The sequence below is a fragment of the Lytechinus variegatus genome, chromosome 2 (genome assembly GCF_018143015.1).
Source record: "Lytechinus variegatus isolate NC3 chromosome 2, Lvar_3.0, whole genome shotgun sequence".
Taxonomy (NCBI): Eukaryota; Metazoa; Echinodermata; class Echinoidea; order Temnopleuroida; family Toxopneustidae; genus Lytechinus; species Lytechinus variegatus.
This window is the reverse complement of record NC_054741.1, coordinates 55,819,375-55,837,584: the sequence shown is the minus strand read 5'-3', so window position 1 is coordinate 55,837,584 and position 18,210 is coordinate 55,819,375. Positions and strand designations below refer to the sequence as shown.

The following is an 18,210-nucleotide window of genomic DNA, read 5'->3' as shown; positions in this document are numbered from 1 at the left end:
CGTAGTTTATCAATAGGACTCGCAAGCATTTTCATGTATCCAATTACCATTTAGACCATTCAGTTAATTTGCCACCTAGGTTACATTTTGAAAATTCAGTGATTATGAGCCAAGTGCTCAAATTGTACAATGTTTACAAGCTATCCAAAAAGTACCGTATCTGAAAGCTTTAGCGTGCAAATTGGAAGGCTGGAGGTCATTTATAATTTTTCATGTATTTGAGAAACATCAAGACTTAGCAACTTACAAGATATTATGTAGAAACTTTAGAATGATCTTTGATATTTGGTTGACATTTGAGAGTTTATTTGAAAGAAAACTTCCAATGATGGCCTTCTTCAAGTCTTCATAACAACTAGATATTATTGTACCCTCCTTTAAAACAAGAACTCACCGGTAGGTGAAGATGTCGTTGTGCTGGTGCATTCCACTCCTGCATCCTCACTGTGGCCACAGTTGTGATTGTTTGGACCGTTACTAGGACAAGCAAAGAGATCTGTTTCAGTTCCATCACACTGAACGTTGTCAAGAATGATGCTTCCACTACCTTGTCCAAAGGCAGCATTAGTTCGTGCAGTCCCTGAATCACCCAGACCAAGGATCTGACACACAACTGCAGCATCAGTGTCATCCCACAAATCATCGCACACAGTTCCCCACTCTCCACCGTAATAGACTTCCACTCGACCTTCAGAATCTGATGCGCCATCCACAAGACGGATCGATTCTGAAAAAACCAAAGGAAAGAAGAAATGTAAATATATTTTACCTATGATTCTATCCTTTTAAAGTTTTTTTTCAATTACAAAGTGTCCATTATGATATAGAAGTGGTCACGTCATGCAAGTTTCCCCTTCTCAGTATATGTCTTAAACCTCAATTCTGATATCAAGCCAAGATCAATATCACAATAATGGCAAAAGAGAGTCCTAGAACCACTGTAAGGTATATTTCAATGGACTTCCACTTGGCCTTGGTACTCATGATAAAGCCACCCACAATACGGAAGGAGTCTGACAATTATTCTTAACCGAGAATTTTCTGGAGCTGATCTGTCAAGAAATATCGTAGTTTATCAATAGGATTCGCAAGCATTTTCATGTATCCAATTACCATTTAGACCATTCAGTTAATTTGCCACCTAGGTTACATTTTGAAAATTCAGTGATTATGAGCCAAGTGCTGAAATTGTACAATGTTTACAAGCTATCCAAAAAGTATCGTATCTGAAAGCTTTAACGTGCAAATTGGAAGGCTGGAGGTCATTTATAATTTTTCATGTGTTTGAGAAACATCAAGACTTAGCAACTTACAAGATATTATGTAGAAACTTTAGAATGATCTTTGATATTTGGTTGACATTTGAGAGTTTATTTGAAAGAAAACTTCCAATGATGGCCTTCTTCAAGTCTTCATAACAACTAGATATTATTGTACCCTCCTTTAAAACAAGAACTCACCGGTAGGTGAAGATGTCGTTGTGCTGGTGCATTCCACTCCTGCATCCTCACTGTGGCCACAGTTGTGATTGTTTGGACCGTTACTAGGACAAGCAAAGAGATCTGATTCAGTTCCATCACACTGAACGTTGTCAAGAATGATGCTTCCACTACCTTGTCCAAAGGCAGCATTAGTTCGTGCAGTCCCTGAATCACCCAGACCAAGGATCTGACACACAACTGCAGCATCAGTGTCATCCCACAAATCATCGCACACAGTTCCCCACTCTCCACCGTAATAGACTTCCACTCGACCTTCAGAATCTGATGCGCCATCCACAAGACGGATCGATTCTGAAAAAAACAAAGGAAAGAAGAAATGTAAATATATTTCACCTATGATTCTATCCTATTAAAGTTTTCTTTCAATTACAAAGTGTCCATTATGATATAGAAGTGGTCACGTCATGCAAGTTTCCCCTACTCAGTATATGTCTGAAACCTCAATTCTGATATCAAGCCAAGATCAATATCACAATAATGGCAAAAGAGAGTCCTAGAACCACTGTAAGGTATATTTCAATGGACTTCCACTTGGCCTTGGTACTCATGATAAAGCCACCCACAATACGGAAGGAGTCTGACAATTATTCTTAACCGAGAATTTTCTGGAGCTGATCTGTCAAGAAATATCGTAGTTTATCAATAGGATTCGCAAGCATTTTCATGTATCCAATTACCATTTAGACCATTCAGTTAATTTGCCACCTAGGTTACATTTTGAAAATTCAGTGATTATGAGCCAAGTGCTGAAATTGTACAATGTTTATAAGCTATCCAACAAGTACCGTATCTGAAAGCTTTAACGTGCAAATTGGAAGGCTGGAGGTCATTTATAATTTTTCATGTGTTTGAGAAACATCAAGACTTAGCAACTTACAAGATATTATGTAGAAACTTTAGAATGATCTTTGATATTTGGTTGACATTTGAGAGTTTATTTGAAAGAAAACTTCCAATGATGGCCTTCTTCAAGTCTTCATAACAACTAGATATTATTGTACCCTCCTTTTAAACAAGAACTCACCGGTAGGTGAAGATGTCGTTGTGCTGGTGCATTCCACTCCTGCATCCTCACTGTGGCCACAGTTGTGATTGTTTGGACCGTTACTAGGACAAGCAAAGAGATCTGTTTCAGTTCCATCACACTGAACGTTGTCAAGAATGATGCTTCCACTACCTTGTCCAAAGGCAGCATTAGTTCGTGCAGTCCCTGAATCACCCAGACCAAGGATCTGACACACAACTGCAGCATCAGTGTCATCCCACAAATCATCGCACACAGTTCCCCACTCTCCACCGTAATAGACTTCCACTCGACCTTCAGAATCTGATGCGCCATCCACAAGACGGATCGATTCTGAAAAAAACAAAGGAAAGAAGAAATGTAAATATATTTCACCTATGATTCTATCCTTTTAAAGTTTTCTTTCAATTACAAAGTGTCCATTATGGTATAGAAGTGGTCACGTCATGCAAGTTTCCCCTACTCAGTATATGTCTGAAACCTCAATTCTGATATCAAGCCAAGATCAATATCACAATAATGGCAAAAGAGAGTCCTAGAACCACTGTAAGGTATATTTCAATGGACTTCCACTTGGCCTTGGTACTCATGATAAAGCCACCGACAATACGGAAGGAGTCTGACAATTATTCTTAACCGAGAATTTTCTGGAGCTGATCTGTCAAGAAATATCGTAGTTTATCAATAGGATTCGCAAGCATTTTCATGTATCCAATTACCATTTAGACCATTCAGTTAATTTGCCACCTAGGTTACATTTTGAAAATTCAGTGATTATGAGCCAAGTGCTGAAATTGTACAATGTTTACAAGCTATCCAAAAAGTATCGTATCTGAAAGCTTTAACGTGCAAATTGGAAGGCTGGAGGTCATTTATAATTTTTCATGTGTTTGAGAAACATCAAGACTTAGCAACTTACAAGATATTATGTAGAAACTTTAGAATGATCTTTGATATTTGGTTGACATTTGAGAGTTTATTTGAAAGAAAACTTCCAATGATGGCCTTCTTCAAGTCTTCATAACAACTAGATATTATTGTACCCTCCTTTAAAACAAGAACTCACCGGTAGGTGAAGATGTCGTTGTGCTGGTGCATTCCACTCCTGCATCCTCACTGTGGCCACAGTTGTGATTGTTTGGACCGTTACTAGGACAAGCAAAGAGATCTGTTTCAGTTCCATCACACTGAACGTTGTCAAGAATGATGCTTCCACTACCTTGTCCAAAGGCAGCATTAGTTCGTGCAGTCCCTGAATCACCCAGACCAAGGATCTGACACACAACTGCAGCATCAGTGTCATCCCACAAATCATCGCACACAGTTCCCCACTCTCCACCGTAATAGACTTCCACTCGACCTTCAGAATCTGATGCGCCATCCACAAGACGGATCGATTCTGAAAAAAACAAAGGAAAGAAGAAATGTAAATATATTTCACCTATGATTCTATCCTTTTAAAGTTTTCTTTCAATTACGAAGTGTCCATTGTAATATAGAAGTGGTCACGTCATGCAAGTTTCCCCTACTCAGTATATGTCTGAAACCTCAATTCTGATATCAAGCCAAGATTAATATCACATTAATGGCAAAAGAGAGTCCTAGAACCACTGTAAGGTATATTTCAATGGACTTCCACTTGGCCTTGGTACTCATGATAAAGCCACCGACAATACGGAAGGAGTCTGACAATTATTCTTAACCGAGAATTTTCTGGAGCTGATCTGTCAAGAAATATCGTAGTTTATCAATAGGATTCGCAAGCATTTTCATGTATCCAATTACCATTTAGACCATTCAGTTAATTTGCCACCTAGGTTACATTTTGAAAATTCAGTGATTATGAGCCAAGTGCTGAAATTGTACAATGTTTACAAGCTATCCAAAAAGTATCGTATCTGAAAGCTTTAACGTGCAAATTGGAAGGCTGGAGGTCATTTATAATTTTTCATGTGTTTGAGAAACATCAAGACTTAGCAACTTACAAGATATTATGTAGAAACTTTAAAATGATCTTTGATATTTGGTTGACATTTGAGAGTTTATTTGAAAGAAAACTTCCAATGATGGCCTTCTTCAAGTCTTCATAACAACTAGATATTATTGTACCCTCCTTTAAAACAAGAACTCACCGGTAGGTGAAGATGTCGTTGTGCTGGTGCATTCCACTCCTGCATCCTCACTGTGGCCACAGTTGTGATTGTTTGGACCGTTACTAGGACAAGCAAAGAGATCTGTTTCAGTTCCATCACACTGAACGTTGTCAAGAATGATGCTTCCACTACCTTGTCCAAAGGCAGCATTAGTTCGTGCAGTCCCTGAATCACCCAGACCAAGGATCTGACACACAACTGCAGCATCAGTGTCATCCCACAAATCATCGCACACAGTTCCCCACTCTCCACCGTAATAGACTTCCACTCGACCTTCAGAATCTGATGCGCCATCCACAAGACGGATCGATTCTGAAAAAAACAAAGGAAAGAAGAAATGTAAATATATTTCACCTATGATTCTATCCTTTTAAAGTTTTCTTTCAATTACGAAGTGTCCATTGTAATATAGAAGTGGTCACGTTATGCAGGTTTCCCCTACTCAGAATATGTCTGAAACCTCAATTCTGATATCAAGCCAAGATCAATATCACAATAATGGCAAAAGAGAGTCCTAGAACCACTGTAAGCTTTATTCTAATGGACTTCCACTTGGCCTTGGTACTCATGATAAAGCCACCCACAATGCGGAAGGAGTCTGACAATTATTCTTAACCAAGAATTTTCTGTAGCTGATCTGTCAAGAAATATCATAGTTTATCAATAGGATTCGCAAGCATTTTCATGTATCCAATTACCAGTTAGACCATTCAGTTAATTTGCCACCTAGGTTACTTTCTGAAAATTCAGTAATTATGAACCAAGTGCTGAAATTGTACAATTTTTACAAGCTATCCAAAGAGTATCGTATCTGAAAGTTTAACGTGCAAATTGGAAGGCTGGAGGTCATTCATAATTTTTCATGTTTTTGAGAAACATGAAGACATAAAAACTTAGGAACCTACAAGATATTATGTAGAAACTTTAGAATGATCTTTGATATTTGGTTGTCATTTGAGAGTTTATATGAAAGAAAACTTCCAACGATGGCCTTCTTCAAGTCTTCATAACAACTAGATATTATTGTACCCTCCTTTAAAACAAGAACTCACCGGTAGGTGAAGATGTCGTTGTGCTGGAGCATTCTACTCCTGCATCCTCACTGTGGCCACAGTTGTGATTGTTTGGACCGTTACTAGGACAAGCAAAGAGATCTGTTTCAGTTCCATCACACTGAACGTTGTCAAGAATGATGTTTCCATTACCTTGTCCAAAGGCAGCATTAGTTCGTGCAGTCCCTGAATCACCCAGACCAAGGATCTGACACACAACTGCAGCATCAGTGTCATCCCACAAATCATCGCACACAGTTCCCCACTCTCCACCGTAATAGACTTCCACTCGACCTTCAGAATCTGATGCGCCATCCACAAGACGGATAGATTCTGAAAAAAACAAAGGAAAGAAGAAATGTTAATATATTACACTTATGATTCTATCCTTTTAAAGTTTTCTTTCAATTACGAAGTGTCCATTATGATATAGAAGTGGTCACGTCATGCAAGTTTCCCCTACTCGGTATATGTCTGAAACCTCAATTCTGACATCAAGCCAAGATCAATATCACATTAATGACAAAAGAGAGTCCTAGCACCTCTGTATGCTATGTTTTAATGGACTCCCACATGGCCTTGGCACTCATGATAGATCCACCCAAAATATGGAAGGATTCTAACAATTATGCTTAAGCAAGAGTTTTATGTAGCTGATCTGTCCAGAAAATTCATAGTTTATCAATAGGATTCGCAAGCATTTTCATGCATCGATGCAATTACCATTTAGACCATTCAGATAATTTGCCACCAAGGTTACATTTTAAGAATTCGGTGATTAGTCCCTGAATCACCTAGACCAAGGATCTGACACACAATTGTAGCATCAGTGTCATCCCACATATCATCACATACAGTTCCCCACTCTCCACCGTAGTAGATATCCACTCGACCTTAAGAATATGATGAGCCAACTATATCACGGATCGATTCTGAGAGTAACAAAGGAAAGAGGAAATGCAATTTCACCTATTCTATTCTTTTAAGATTTTCTTTGAATTATCAGTCAATATATGCGTTATAATATAGAAACAACCATTGCCTTTACAGTATATCCGAGGGCATGTCTGCAACCTCTGCAGATTAATATACAAAACAAAGATACACAAATGGAGACTGCATGCATCCTTTGTCGCAAAGGTCAGTCCAAGAATAATCCAGACAGAAGGATCTGAGTCATCTAACACACTACTGGATTTGATATCGTCATAGATTTCCACTTACCGTTGGAATTTATGAGCCTTCCTTAAGACGGATCGATTCTTAGAAATACTCGAGTAAGAATTTTTATGCTGATCTCTAAAGTAATCCTAGGTGTTGTAGCTTAGTGGATAAGTCTCCAGACATTGAATGACAAGGCCCCTTGTTTGAATCCCTACACAGCACACATGTCCTTTGGAAAAGTAACTGGGTACCCGGTAGGAAGAAATTTCTAAAAATACTTGATCACCCGATGCTAAAGCTGTGTTAAAAGTAAGCAGCGCTCAGAAACATCGTATTAAGCGCTACATAAATGTTGTATATTGTAATTTTTCTTTCATGATGTTGAGTATGATCATTTTTATCTTTTCAAATAATGAAGTATGCAACCTAGGTTATCTTTAAAAAGTTCAGTTATTCCCAGGTGCTGAAATTGTACAATGTATACAAGCTATCCAAAATTTGTCTTATCTGAAAGACTATTGGAAGACTGAAGGTCCTTCATGATTTTAAAAGTCTTTAAGAAACATCAATGACTTGAAGGCTGATCAAGCTACAACTGATCATTGAGAAAGCTAGGAATGATCTTTGATATTTGGTTGATATTTCAGAAATTTGTCTCTCAAAAACAATACTATCTTTATGAAAAATAAGGTCTACTCCAGGTCTTTACCACAATTAGTTATCATTATAGCCTTCTATTAAAAAACACTCACCAATAGGTGAAGATGTAGTTGTGCTGGTGCATTCGACTCCTGCATCTTCACCGTGCACACAGTTGTGATTGTTTGGACCATTGCTAGGACAAGCAAAGAGATCTGTCTCAGTTCCTTCACACTGAACGTTGTCAAGAATGATGCTTCCACTACCTTGTCCAAAGGCAGCATTAGCTTGTGCAGTCCCTGAATCACCCAGACCAAGGATCTGACACACAACTGCAGCATCAGTGTCATCCCACAAATCATCACACACAGTTCCCCACTCTCCACCGTAATAGACTTCCACTCGACCTTCAGAATCTGAGGATCCACCCACAAGACGAATTGTTTCTGAAAGTAAAAGAAAGAGGAAATGCAGGATAAATGTATAAAGATCCATAAATGGAGATTGTATGCATCTGCGTCAAGGTAGTCCTAAAACTACCGGGAACAAAGATCTGACACAAAACTCTAAGCTACATCGATATAGACTCTAACCTGGCCTTGGTATTCATAATAGAGCCACCCACAATATGGATCCATTCCAACAATATTCGAGCAAGAGTTCTTTGTAGCTGATCTGTTAAGAAATTTTATAGTTCATGAATAGGATTCACAAGCATTTTCAATTACCATTTAGACCATTCAGTTAATTTGCCACTTAGGTTACATTTAAAAAGTTCAATATGATTATAAGCCAAGTACCGAAATTGTACAATGCATACAAGCTATCCAAAAGTATCTTATCTGAAAGCCGTAACTTGCAAATTGGAAGACTGGAGGTCATTCATAATTTTCAATGTTTTTGAGAAACATCAAGAATTTAAGAACTCATCAACCTACATGTGATAATGTAGACGCTCTGGAATGATCTTAGATATTTGGTCGACCTATTAGAACTTAATTCAACCAAAAAATGCAATTTTGATATCAAATTATCATTATATCAAAAAATGTCTTCTTCATGTCTCCATAACAATTAGATATTAGTATAGCCTCTTAATAAAAAGAACTCACCAGCAGGTGAAGATGTGGTTGTGCTGGTGCATTCTACTCCTGCATCCTCACCGTGGCCACAGTTGTGATTGTTTGGACCGTTACTAGGACAAGCAAAGAGATCTGTTTCAGTTCCATCACACTGAACGTTGTCAAGAATGATGCTTCCACTACCTTGTCCAAAGGCAGCATTAGTTCGTGCAGTCCCTGAATCACCCAGACCAAGGATCTGACACACAACTGCAGCATCAGTGTCATCCCACAAATCATCACATACAGTTCCCCACTCTCCATTGTAATAGACTTCCACTCGACCTTCAGTATCAGATGAGCCACCCACAAGACGGATCGATTCTGAGAATGGTGAAGGAAAGAGGAAATGCTAATTCATTTAACCAATGACTTTGAAATTCTTCTTTGAATTCCATTTCATGTACACTTTGTGCTACTTAGGGTATGTCTGAAACCCCCACTAATAGGTCAAGTCAAGACTGCATGCATCCTTTGTGGCAAAATGTAGTTAATGTGTTAGTTCAAATCTACTCCTACATTTTCAACGTCACGGTGCACACAGTAGGGAACGAATGCTCCATGATCTAAGATACTAATCAGTTGTTGCAGATCTAGACAAAAATGGTTGACCATGGAGGAAAATTATGGGTCAAGATTTGTCTCCTGGATACATTGACAAGCAATTAAAAATATGAATTCTAGAAATGGTCAAAGTTTACTTATTTTGGGGTATTTATTTTTTTCCATTTGAGGATATGCTTCCTGCATATATGTGACAAGTTTTGAGATTGATCCATCAGACGGCTCACCATTAATTGGATGAGCAATTTTCATTTTAAAGATGGACTAATTTTGAAAGCAATCCAGTCATCAATTAATTATACCACCTTTCACATGGATGTGACATTAGATGCTCTACAAATGGTATTGTGATTTCAACTGTGTCACTTGGGATGATGGCACTGTTATTCATCTATCCTGCATGACCAAACATTGGATGATGGCTGAATCAGATTATCAACATGTCCCAGATATGAGATGCGGTCATTCACTGAACATTTCCAAACTGATTTCAGCTTTAAATGGAACAATTTAAGATGACGCATTGAAGATTTAAAATGAAAAAAAAAAATATTTCAATACCACGTCTGGATCCTCCATTGATACCTGAGATCTTATTAATAATATTATTATTATCATCATCATTATTATCATTATCATCATTATAATTATCAAATGGTCTTTCTAATAACTCTGCTATATGAAACTCACCAGATGTTGCATTAAAGCATTGTACTCCTGCATCTTCAGAATGTCCGCAATTGTGATTTAAAAGTCCATTACTAGGACAATACACAAGGTCTGTTTCCGTTCCGACACACTGGACATTGTCGAGAATGATGTTCCCTGTACCCTGCCCAAAGTAGGCACTATGATATGCAGTACCATTAGTACCCAGACCAAGGATCCGACACACTACTGTAGCATCAGTGTCATCCCAGAGATCGTCACAGACAGTTCCCCATTCTCCAAAGTAACTGATTTCAACCCGTCCATTGTAGTCCGTGGAGCCATCAACCAGCCGGATTGATGCTGTAAATATAAACAAAAAATCAAGGTACAATCATTTCTTTGTTTGGGAAATGCTTTGTACTATAAAAAAAAATATTAATAATGAAATGAAGAACATATGGTCAAAGTTTGAAGGAGGCAGATCAACCCCGAAGAAGAAGAAGAAAAAGAAAAAGAAAAAGAAGAAGAAGTAGAAGAAGAAGAAGAAGAAGAAAAAGAAGGAGTAATATATTGTGTAGGTCTCCTGTTAATATTTGACACTCCAAAGATTTTTCACCATCATGTACTTACTGCGGCAGCCCAAACGCCCCTGGGGCTATATGTGTATAAAATGGTCAAGTCCAATCCAGGAGGCCTATTTCAGTATTTGTGATGCAGATCTTGGCCTAACTATTAAAAGCTTTCATATTCCGGAATCACCAAAACACCAGGATTTTGCATTTTAGACGGTATTATCAAACTTGTTTTCGGCGCATTTTGGGTTGTTCAAGCCAACTCGCAATACATTGGACAGTGATAGTTCAAAAACGAGCACTTGGACCCCAAATTTTGAATAATTTAACGTCTTCAGAATAAATTCCTTTGCGAATCTAGAGAGCATGATTAAAATGACATGGATTTTGGATGTGTGGGAGCAGAACTATTTTCATTTTAATATTGTATAGAAAAACAGTTGGCTTTAGATGGTTTAAATGATTATACCCCCCCCCCCCACTTAGAAAGTGTCAAACGCCATAGACTTGTAAAAAAAAGTTATTATAAGCCCATTTGAATGTATCGATATGCGGATCAGTTAAGGCGACCGCACACCTTACGATTGGTCTGCGACCCGATTTAACAATAAAATGTAGCAGAATTTGATGCTAATATTGAGACTTGTAATATCTTTTATAATGTTCCAAATCATCATACGAATACCTGTGTTCAAATCTGTGACTGTGCTATCATGCTTCTTAGAATAAAAGCGAATTTAATATCTAGTCGTAATGACATCATGGCAGTCGTACGATTGCCTCCGATTTGAAACTAATTTGGCCTTTACCCTAAAATAAAGGCTTGTAATCTTTCAAAATGGTTATATTAGTATTCTTTCAATTGATTTTAACCTCAAATAAAAATGTTCCAGTCACTTTTTCAGAAAATGAGCAAAATGCGATTTGTTCCAAAATCGGATCGCAAACAGTCGTAAGGTGTGCGGTGGCCTTTACGAATCCTACGTATTGTTCGGATCGGTTTACGCTCTAAAAACCAGTCAGTCAAAAGTGACTAGTTAATAGGGTCAGCTGGGTGCAATTGTTATTATAGACACATTTGACTATTTTCTAGCACTATTTTACTTAGAACAGAGTTATTTTTAACTAGAATATATGTCAGAAATGTGACTAGCATATCAGTTGCACCCAGCTGATTACTCGACTGGTCAATTTGACTGATTCGTTTAAAGAGTGTACGCATCTTTTAAGGGTGTACGTATCTTTACTATCTTACGTATGAGTAGCGCATGAATAGGCATATTCTGCGGATGATTACGTAAATTTCGTCTGCAGCAAAATTTTGAGATTTTCGAATTCCTTGCGGATCCAGTGGATATGGATACGGATGCTAACGGATCCTTGCGGATGCTGAAATACGGATTTTTATCCGCAAGCATGCCCTGCTACTGTAAGTGACGGTGTGACCGTGGCGTAACTGCCAGTGTAGCTTGGATAATACAGCTCCGATAAAGTTTGAGAATGAAACATTATAACTCATTAAAGGGGAATCCAGCCTTGGCCATAAAATGTTGTGTCGGGAAGGAGAAAAATAAATTAAACAGAATGGTGAAAGTTTGAAAGAAATTGGACAAGAAATAAGAAAGTTATAGCTGCTTTAAAATTGAGATCACTAATACTATGTAGATTTCAAATTGGCAACTCAGTAAGTAAATTATGACAAGGGGCAAGGACAACTTTCTCATAGGCCATGTACTTTATTATCAGGGATTTGTGGTTTTCTCCAAAGTACCCATTCCCCTGGGGCAGTAATCTAAATATAACCCAGGTAGTATATTGTTTTATGTCCTCATGAAAGAAAAATATAATTTGAAATAAAACTTTTGGGAAAAATGACATTTTAGCCAAAATATGTATTGGAGTACATGGAGGAATAGTCCTTGCCTTACATCACTATGACATCCCATATGCGGCCAATTTGAAGTCTCCATGGGTATAGTGATTACCAATATTTACAACTTTTAAAAATTCATAACTTTCTTGTTGTTTGTCCAATATTGTTCAAACTTTCACCTATCAACTTGTCTGATTTTTCTTTTCCTTATAAAAACAATTTTTTATTTGGGTTGGATTCCCCTTTAAACATGTTTCGTGAATTTATGCTATCCTTCATATTAATTCACAAATTTTGTGGCCAAATCGGATAACTGCAAGATCTTCAAAGTACCAATGACGTACATGTATGATTAATAATTGTATTGCTTTAAAAATACGAAAATCAAACATCTAACGTCATACTGGCTTTAATATTGAATATTCTGTAGGTGTACTCCTAACTTGCAATCAATCAGGGCGGAACAAAGAGTGGGGGGAATAGATGGCTACTGCCTTGCACTCATAAAACAAATCAGTCAAATTGACTATAGACCAGTAGTCAGCTGGGTGCAACTGATATGACAATCACTGATCGTCCCATTTCTTACATATATTCTAGTCAGAAAAAACTCCTAGTAAAATACGACTAGAAATGATGAGAGAAAAAGAAGGAATAAGAAAGGGAAAACGTAAAAAAAATATGGAAAAGTGTGTCTGGACCAGGGAAGCATAACTATATATATTTCAAAGTATCACCTTTATTTAATATAAACAAAGGGACGTAACATGCAGTGAAAACAAGTCCAGGTTTCTCGTTTTTTTTTTTTAGAACAAAGTACATGACTAATAAAAAATGAATTACGAGCTCACTCATCTGCATCGAGTCGATGAATCAGCATCTGCACAAAGTTGCTATTAAATGAGTGCATTGAATAATCATGGTAAATTATTTTGCTAAAAAAACATTTCATTGAATAATTCTGGCACTTTGAAAAATGGAGAACTTATTTTTGTATGTAATTTATAATTTGTGTGGGTATTTTTTATGATTTTAAACTAAACACGTTTGAAACGGTCAATACTTCTTCCCAGAATCACTCAGCATTAACCGATGCATGCTAAATATCGTTAGCACATCGTTCCACAGTTAAAGTGAAATCCTTGTCATATTCGCCAAATTTTGAACAGAGTTAATTTAGCACCTAAATATTAAAAATATGCAACAACAAATAAACATGGGTTCATGTGTTTGATTCAGTGCTATTTTGTGCTATTCATTACGATCTATAAGCACAAGTTTGTTTGTTTGCATTTATTTCTGCGTTATAAAACACAATACAAAATTATTTATAATTACAAAATACAAAATAATTCATAATATAAACAATGTGGTCATATTACATAATAAATACAAATAAGGATGTGAGTATAAATTAATCTTTTATAAATGTAAACATATACATATAATGTAATAAATGAACGCAGGAGACCGCCATCGTGAGCGGTTAGGCTTGAATTGATGGCGGCCTCATAAAAGAGTAATATATATATATATGTAGGTTTTAATATCAGATGATATAACATTGTATAGGATATAGCCTAAGTTATTAGTATGAAGCCTGTCTACAACCTGGGTAAAAATGGTTAATAATTATGTTGATCTGTTATTCTACCATTCTAGATTTACACTGACCTGCTTATTTACCGCGTTATACCACATTTCATTTACTGATTCTTTATGGAATTTAGTAGTTTTCAATTTATCAGATGTGGCGCCTTCTCTAGGCAATGTTTTCATTATAATTACACTTATCTATACTGATATTGCATATCAGAAATCTCTACCCAAATTTTCGACCCAAAAGTAATAAAAAAGACTTCAAGAAATTGTCGGAGATCGACCTTTCTAAAGTTAGACATTTTATTTTACATTTTTTATTTTACATCACAGTTTTAAACATCATGTTTTATGATATGTCTTTCAATTTATCTCAAGGGCGGAAATCCCTCCCCAAAGGTAGGGGGACCAGGGGCTGGAAAATTTGACAAGCCCCAAAAAATGTTATCACCCCAAATGTCAGGTAATTTCGACCAAAATAAATTTGACTAGCCCCCCCCCCCAAAAAAAAAAGGTAATCACCCAAAAAGTAAGTTTATCCGTCCAAAATACATGTTTCATTTCAATTTTTATTATATATTTCTTTCTTTCATAAAAGACCAAAAATAGTATGGGGCATTTGATATTATGTACCCCTACTATTTTGAGTAGGGGGGAACGTCCCCCTGGGATGACTGCCCATGATATATCTAACAATTAATTTCAACTTTGAAAATGGGGGGGCGGCAGGGTGGGTGATGTATATAATCCACATTACACAAACTTTTCTTCGTTTCAATATATATTTATAAATCATCGGGGGTATTTTAAGAATATGAATGCGTGTGAACTTGTTTTACCTGTTTTGAATAATGTTTTATCCGATCATATACTATTCAATGACTTTGAGAATACTGTTGGATCCAATACGAATCCAATACGAATTTAAATTTGAAAAAGTTCTACACACAACTTTAACATTTACCATAACTGAATACAACACCATTCTGTAGCATGCAAGGCAAAATTTCCAAACTATATACCACTTTGCACAATATCAATTCGAAGGCTTTAAACAACATAGGAAGTATGATGCTAATTTTCATAGGTCATGATTATTCTTTTTTATCTTGTTTTAGCTTGTTTATTCTAATTTAACCATCAAAGGATAAATAAATTATTGCATCGTCCTTCAACGATGAAACAAAACAACTGGCACCGTAAATTATTGTTTTGCATATTACATCTAACTGTGTCATATTTGATATTGAATTATATTGAACGCAAACAAAGAATACAAATAATTTCTGTAAAAATATAAATATTTGCAACTTTCGTTATTACCTTGCGCGGTTGATGTTGCCCAACCAAAGCAGACGATTAGAAAGGCGAAAAACCTCATCCTTTTAAAAGGATGCGCGTTTCTCGTACACACCGGGGGAGAACAAATGGATCACCAGTCTGTCCAACTCTGATGAAAGTTTGTGAGAAAGTAGACCGCAAACCCCCGCCAACTTCTCAAGGCGACCAACTGACGAAAGTGCCTGATTTTCCATCGATATATTTATTTTTGCTGATCTACTTTCAATATCGTCAAGCTCACTATCAATTTCAAATTACAAGCGTTACAAAAATGCTATCATTTCATTGGCTATATGTCGATATTTGTCATTGATTTCCAGCCCTTTTATAGATACAGGGTTACGTGAAACAGGGCTGTGGTTCATTTACAAGAGGGCGGCAGCTTCTTGGATGAATCTTACAATGACCTGGAACAACCAGCAACATGAGATCGGGTTCGACTTGAGATCAACAAGGTTAAAAATCCTTGTAGCGGTAAACAAACCACTTGTCTCAAGTCAAGTTCATTTAACTCTTTATTACTTTATGAATGTACATGCAAAAAGCGCACGCAGTTTCCAACTGTACTTCATATATTATTTTGAATACAAGAAATTACCGAGGGTTTTTAGCACCTAGTTTTTACCACTTTTATTTTATTTTTTTTCAGAAGGTAAATTACCTTTACCTCATTAGTGGAGATATTTAGGAATTATTTCGGCTGATGGTCAAGATTTTTGGATTCTTTTTTTGAAAAGATACATTATTTATTCCTTTGTTAAATATTAAATTGCTATGGATGAATTCTTCCGTTTCTCCTATTTCAAACACATTTCAAACACTATTTCTTTTTTGTTGGTTGACCGTGCAATAGTCGACTATTCCACGGGGCTGGTACGTGTCACGCGTTGGCGTGCTATAGCTGCTCCCTCTGAATGTCATGTGATGCGCATTCATCCAATCAGCTGCCAAAGATCTATGTATGTGTTACAAAATCATTACTATTTAAAAATGTAAGTAAAATGCATTGTGGGTCCTATTTTTTTATAACATGCCAATGTGGAAATAATTATTCTCTTTCTCCAGTACTGGTATGTCCACTCAAGATTTAAAAAAAAAATAGCATGCGAATGAGAAGGTCTGCATTGAAAGAGACAACATGAGAAAAAGATTAAATACCTAACTCCAATGGCACACAGTAAAAACGCTGTTTAAGATTTTATACAACGTTGTTTACTATATGAACCTTACAGTATTTGTTTAACCATTTAAACAATCATGTTTAATATATTGAAAACAAGATATTGAAAATTAAACTTTGTTGCTTAAGATTTAAACAGATGTTTAAACTGTTTAAACAATTTCTGTAAGGTTCATATAGTAAACAGCGTTGTATATATTTTTTTTACTGTGCATAAATTCATTATTAAGATTTATTTTAATATGTTTGCTATGTATCTGTAAAAACTTGCGAGATACTTCTTTTTACCCAAACCGCTTTAAATCACACTCGTAAAAAGTTTGGACAAAAAAGACCCAAGTTGTAGCCATCACTGGGCAACATACTGTTCACACAAGTGACACAACTATTGGTTAAAATATGTCCAAATTGGGTAAGGACAACTAATAATAAGCGGGTGATAAATTTGCTCAATTGGATAATAATTGCCCAGAATATTACCAACATACATTACCCAACACAGTTGACAGTATGTTGCCCAACATTTTAAGTGCGTATAATCAACGATTTTGAGTGTTCTCCCCCCCCCCCCCGACATAGAAACTTGCGGTCCCCAAAACCTGAATAATTTTGTTAACCCATTGGTGACTGATTGATTTTGCTATAACACATGTTTTCCTTTGACTCAAACCCGCATAATGCGGACTCCGTCTACAACAGGTTAAGTAAAGATGAAAATCCTTTTTCAAATATTGTCTCAAATTTGTGTTGGATTGATATGTTGTATCACGTAATATATATATATAAAACAAGCTGCGAGCGAGCAAAGTAACAAGTACAAAGTTTGACATTTTTATAACGAAAATCTAATTTTGTGTTGTTTACAAATACTATAACACTATAATAAATTTAGACTGGTTAATTAGTTATTTTGAAAATTATATCATTTCGAAGTGTTAAATTGTGAAATTCTTCAAATAACAGATTACGAAAATTGATAAGGTACAAAATAATATTGAATGCGATTTTTGTACAAATATAATGGAACCGACAAGGTTCACAACAAAGCACACACTTCCTTTCCCTCTTTCTTTTTCCTTTCACACACGCTCGCACCCACTCTCTCATGCTCCGAGTCACATCATCGAAGACGGCGTCAAACCGACCAATTACATCATGGTGTCGATTTGTGTTGTGAATCTATTGTTCTAGGGGCGGAGGAGCAGATTAGTGGGAAAGGGGCACAAAGAAAAAATGACTTATCTACAGTGGTGTAATAAGCCAAAAAATTGAGGGGGCTAGATATGTTGTATCACGTAATATATATATATATAAGAAGCTGCGAGCGAGCGAAGTAAGCGAGTACAAAGTTTGACATTTTTAAAACGAAAATCCAATTTTGTGATAGATTTTGACATAATAATATTCATAAAATAATATCATATTTCACCCTTCTCTGTTTCTTTTTCTCTCTTTCTTTTCTTGGTCGTGAAAAATCGGGGGGAGGGGCTAGAGCCCCCGAGCCCCCATCTGTACGCCACTGCTTATCTCCCACACTCACATAAAACTGAAAGCACGTAGTATTATTCTTACAAGATCTTTCTTTCATAAGTATAGTAACATCTAAAAATGAGAATATTGTTTTCTTGTTTCAAAAGGGCACTTGTTAATACATAAAACAGGTACTTCGCAGGTAAAAGGGGCACAGAGCACGTTCGTGAGGGGCACTTTTCTTTGGTAAAAAGGGGCACTGATACGAGAAAGTGTACCTATAAGAAGGGAAAAGGGCACTTACT

The 18,210-nt window shown here is 36.5% G+C and overlaps 1 protein-coding gene across 1 annotated transcript in view; it reads right to left on the bottom strand.

Moving 5' to 3' along the window:
• The window catches only part of LOC121408414 (deleted in malignant brain tumors 1 protein-like), a 65,094-nt gene extending 49,700 nt beyond the window's left edge, over positions 1-15,394 (bottom strand). The window contains exons 1-10 of the mRNA XM_041599891.1: positions 15,238-15,394; positions 9,910-10,230; positions 8,647-8,979; positions 7,648-7,980; positions 5,732-6,064; positions 4,659-4,991; positions 3,593-3,925; positions 2,527-2,859; positions 1,461-1,793; positions 395-727 (exon numbers count right to left, since the gene is read on the bottom strand). Coding sequence (XP_041455825.1) covers positions 395-727; positions 1,461-1,793; positions 2,527-2,859; positions 3,593-3,925; positions 4,659-4,991; positions 5,732-6,064; positions 7,648-7,980; positions 8,647-8,979; positions 9,910-10,230; positions 15,238-15,295 — 3,043 coding nt within the window. The 5' untranslated portion in view covers positions 15,296-15,394. The remainder of the gene's footprint in view (positions 1-394; positions 728-1,460; positions 1,794-2,526; positions 2,860-3,592; positions 3,926-4,658; positions 4,992-5,731; positions 6,065-7,647; positions 7,981-8,646; positions 8,980-9,909; positions 10,231-15,237) is intronic.
• Between the last annotated feature and the right edge of the window lie 2,816 nt (positions 15,395-18,210).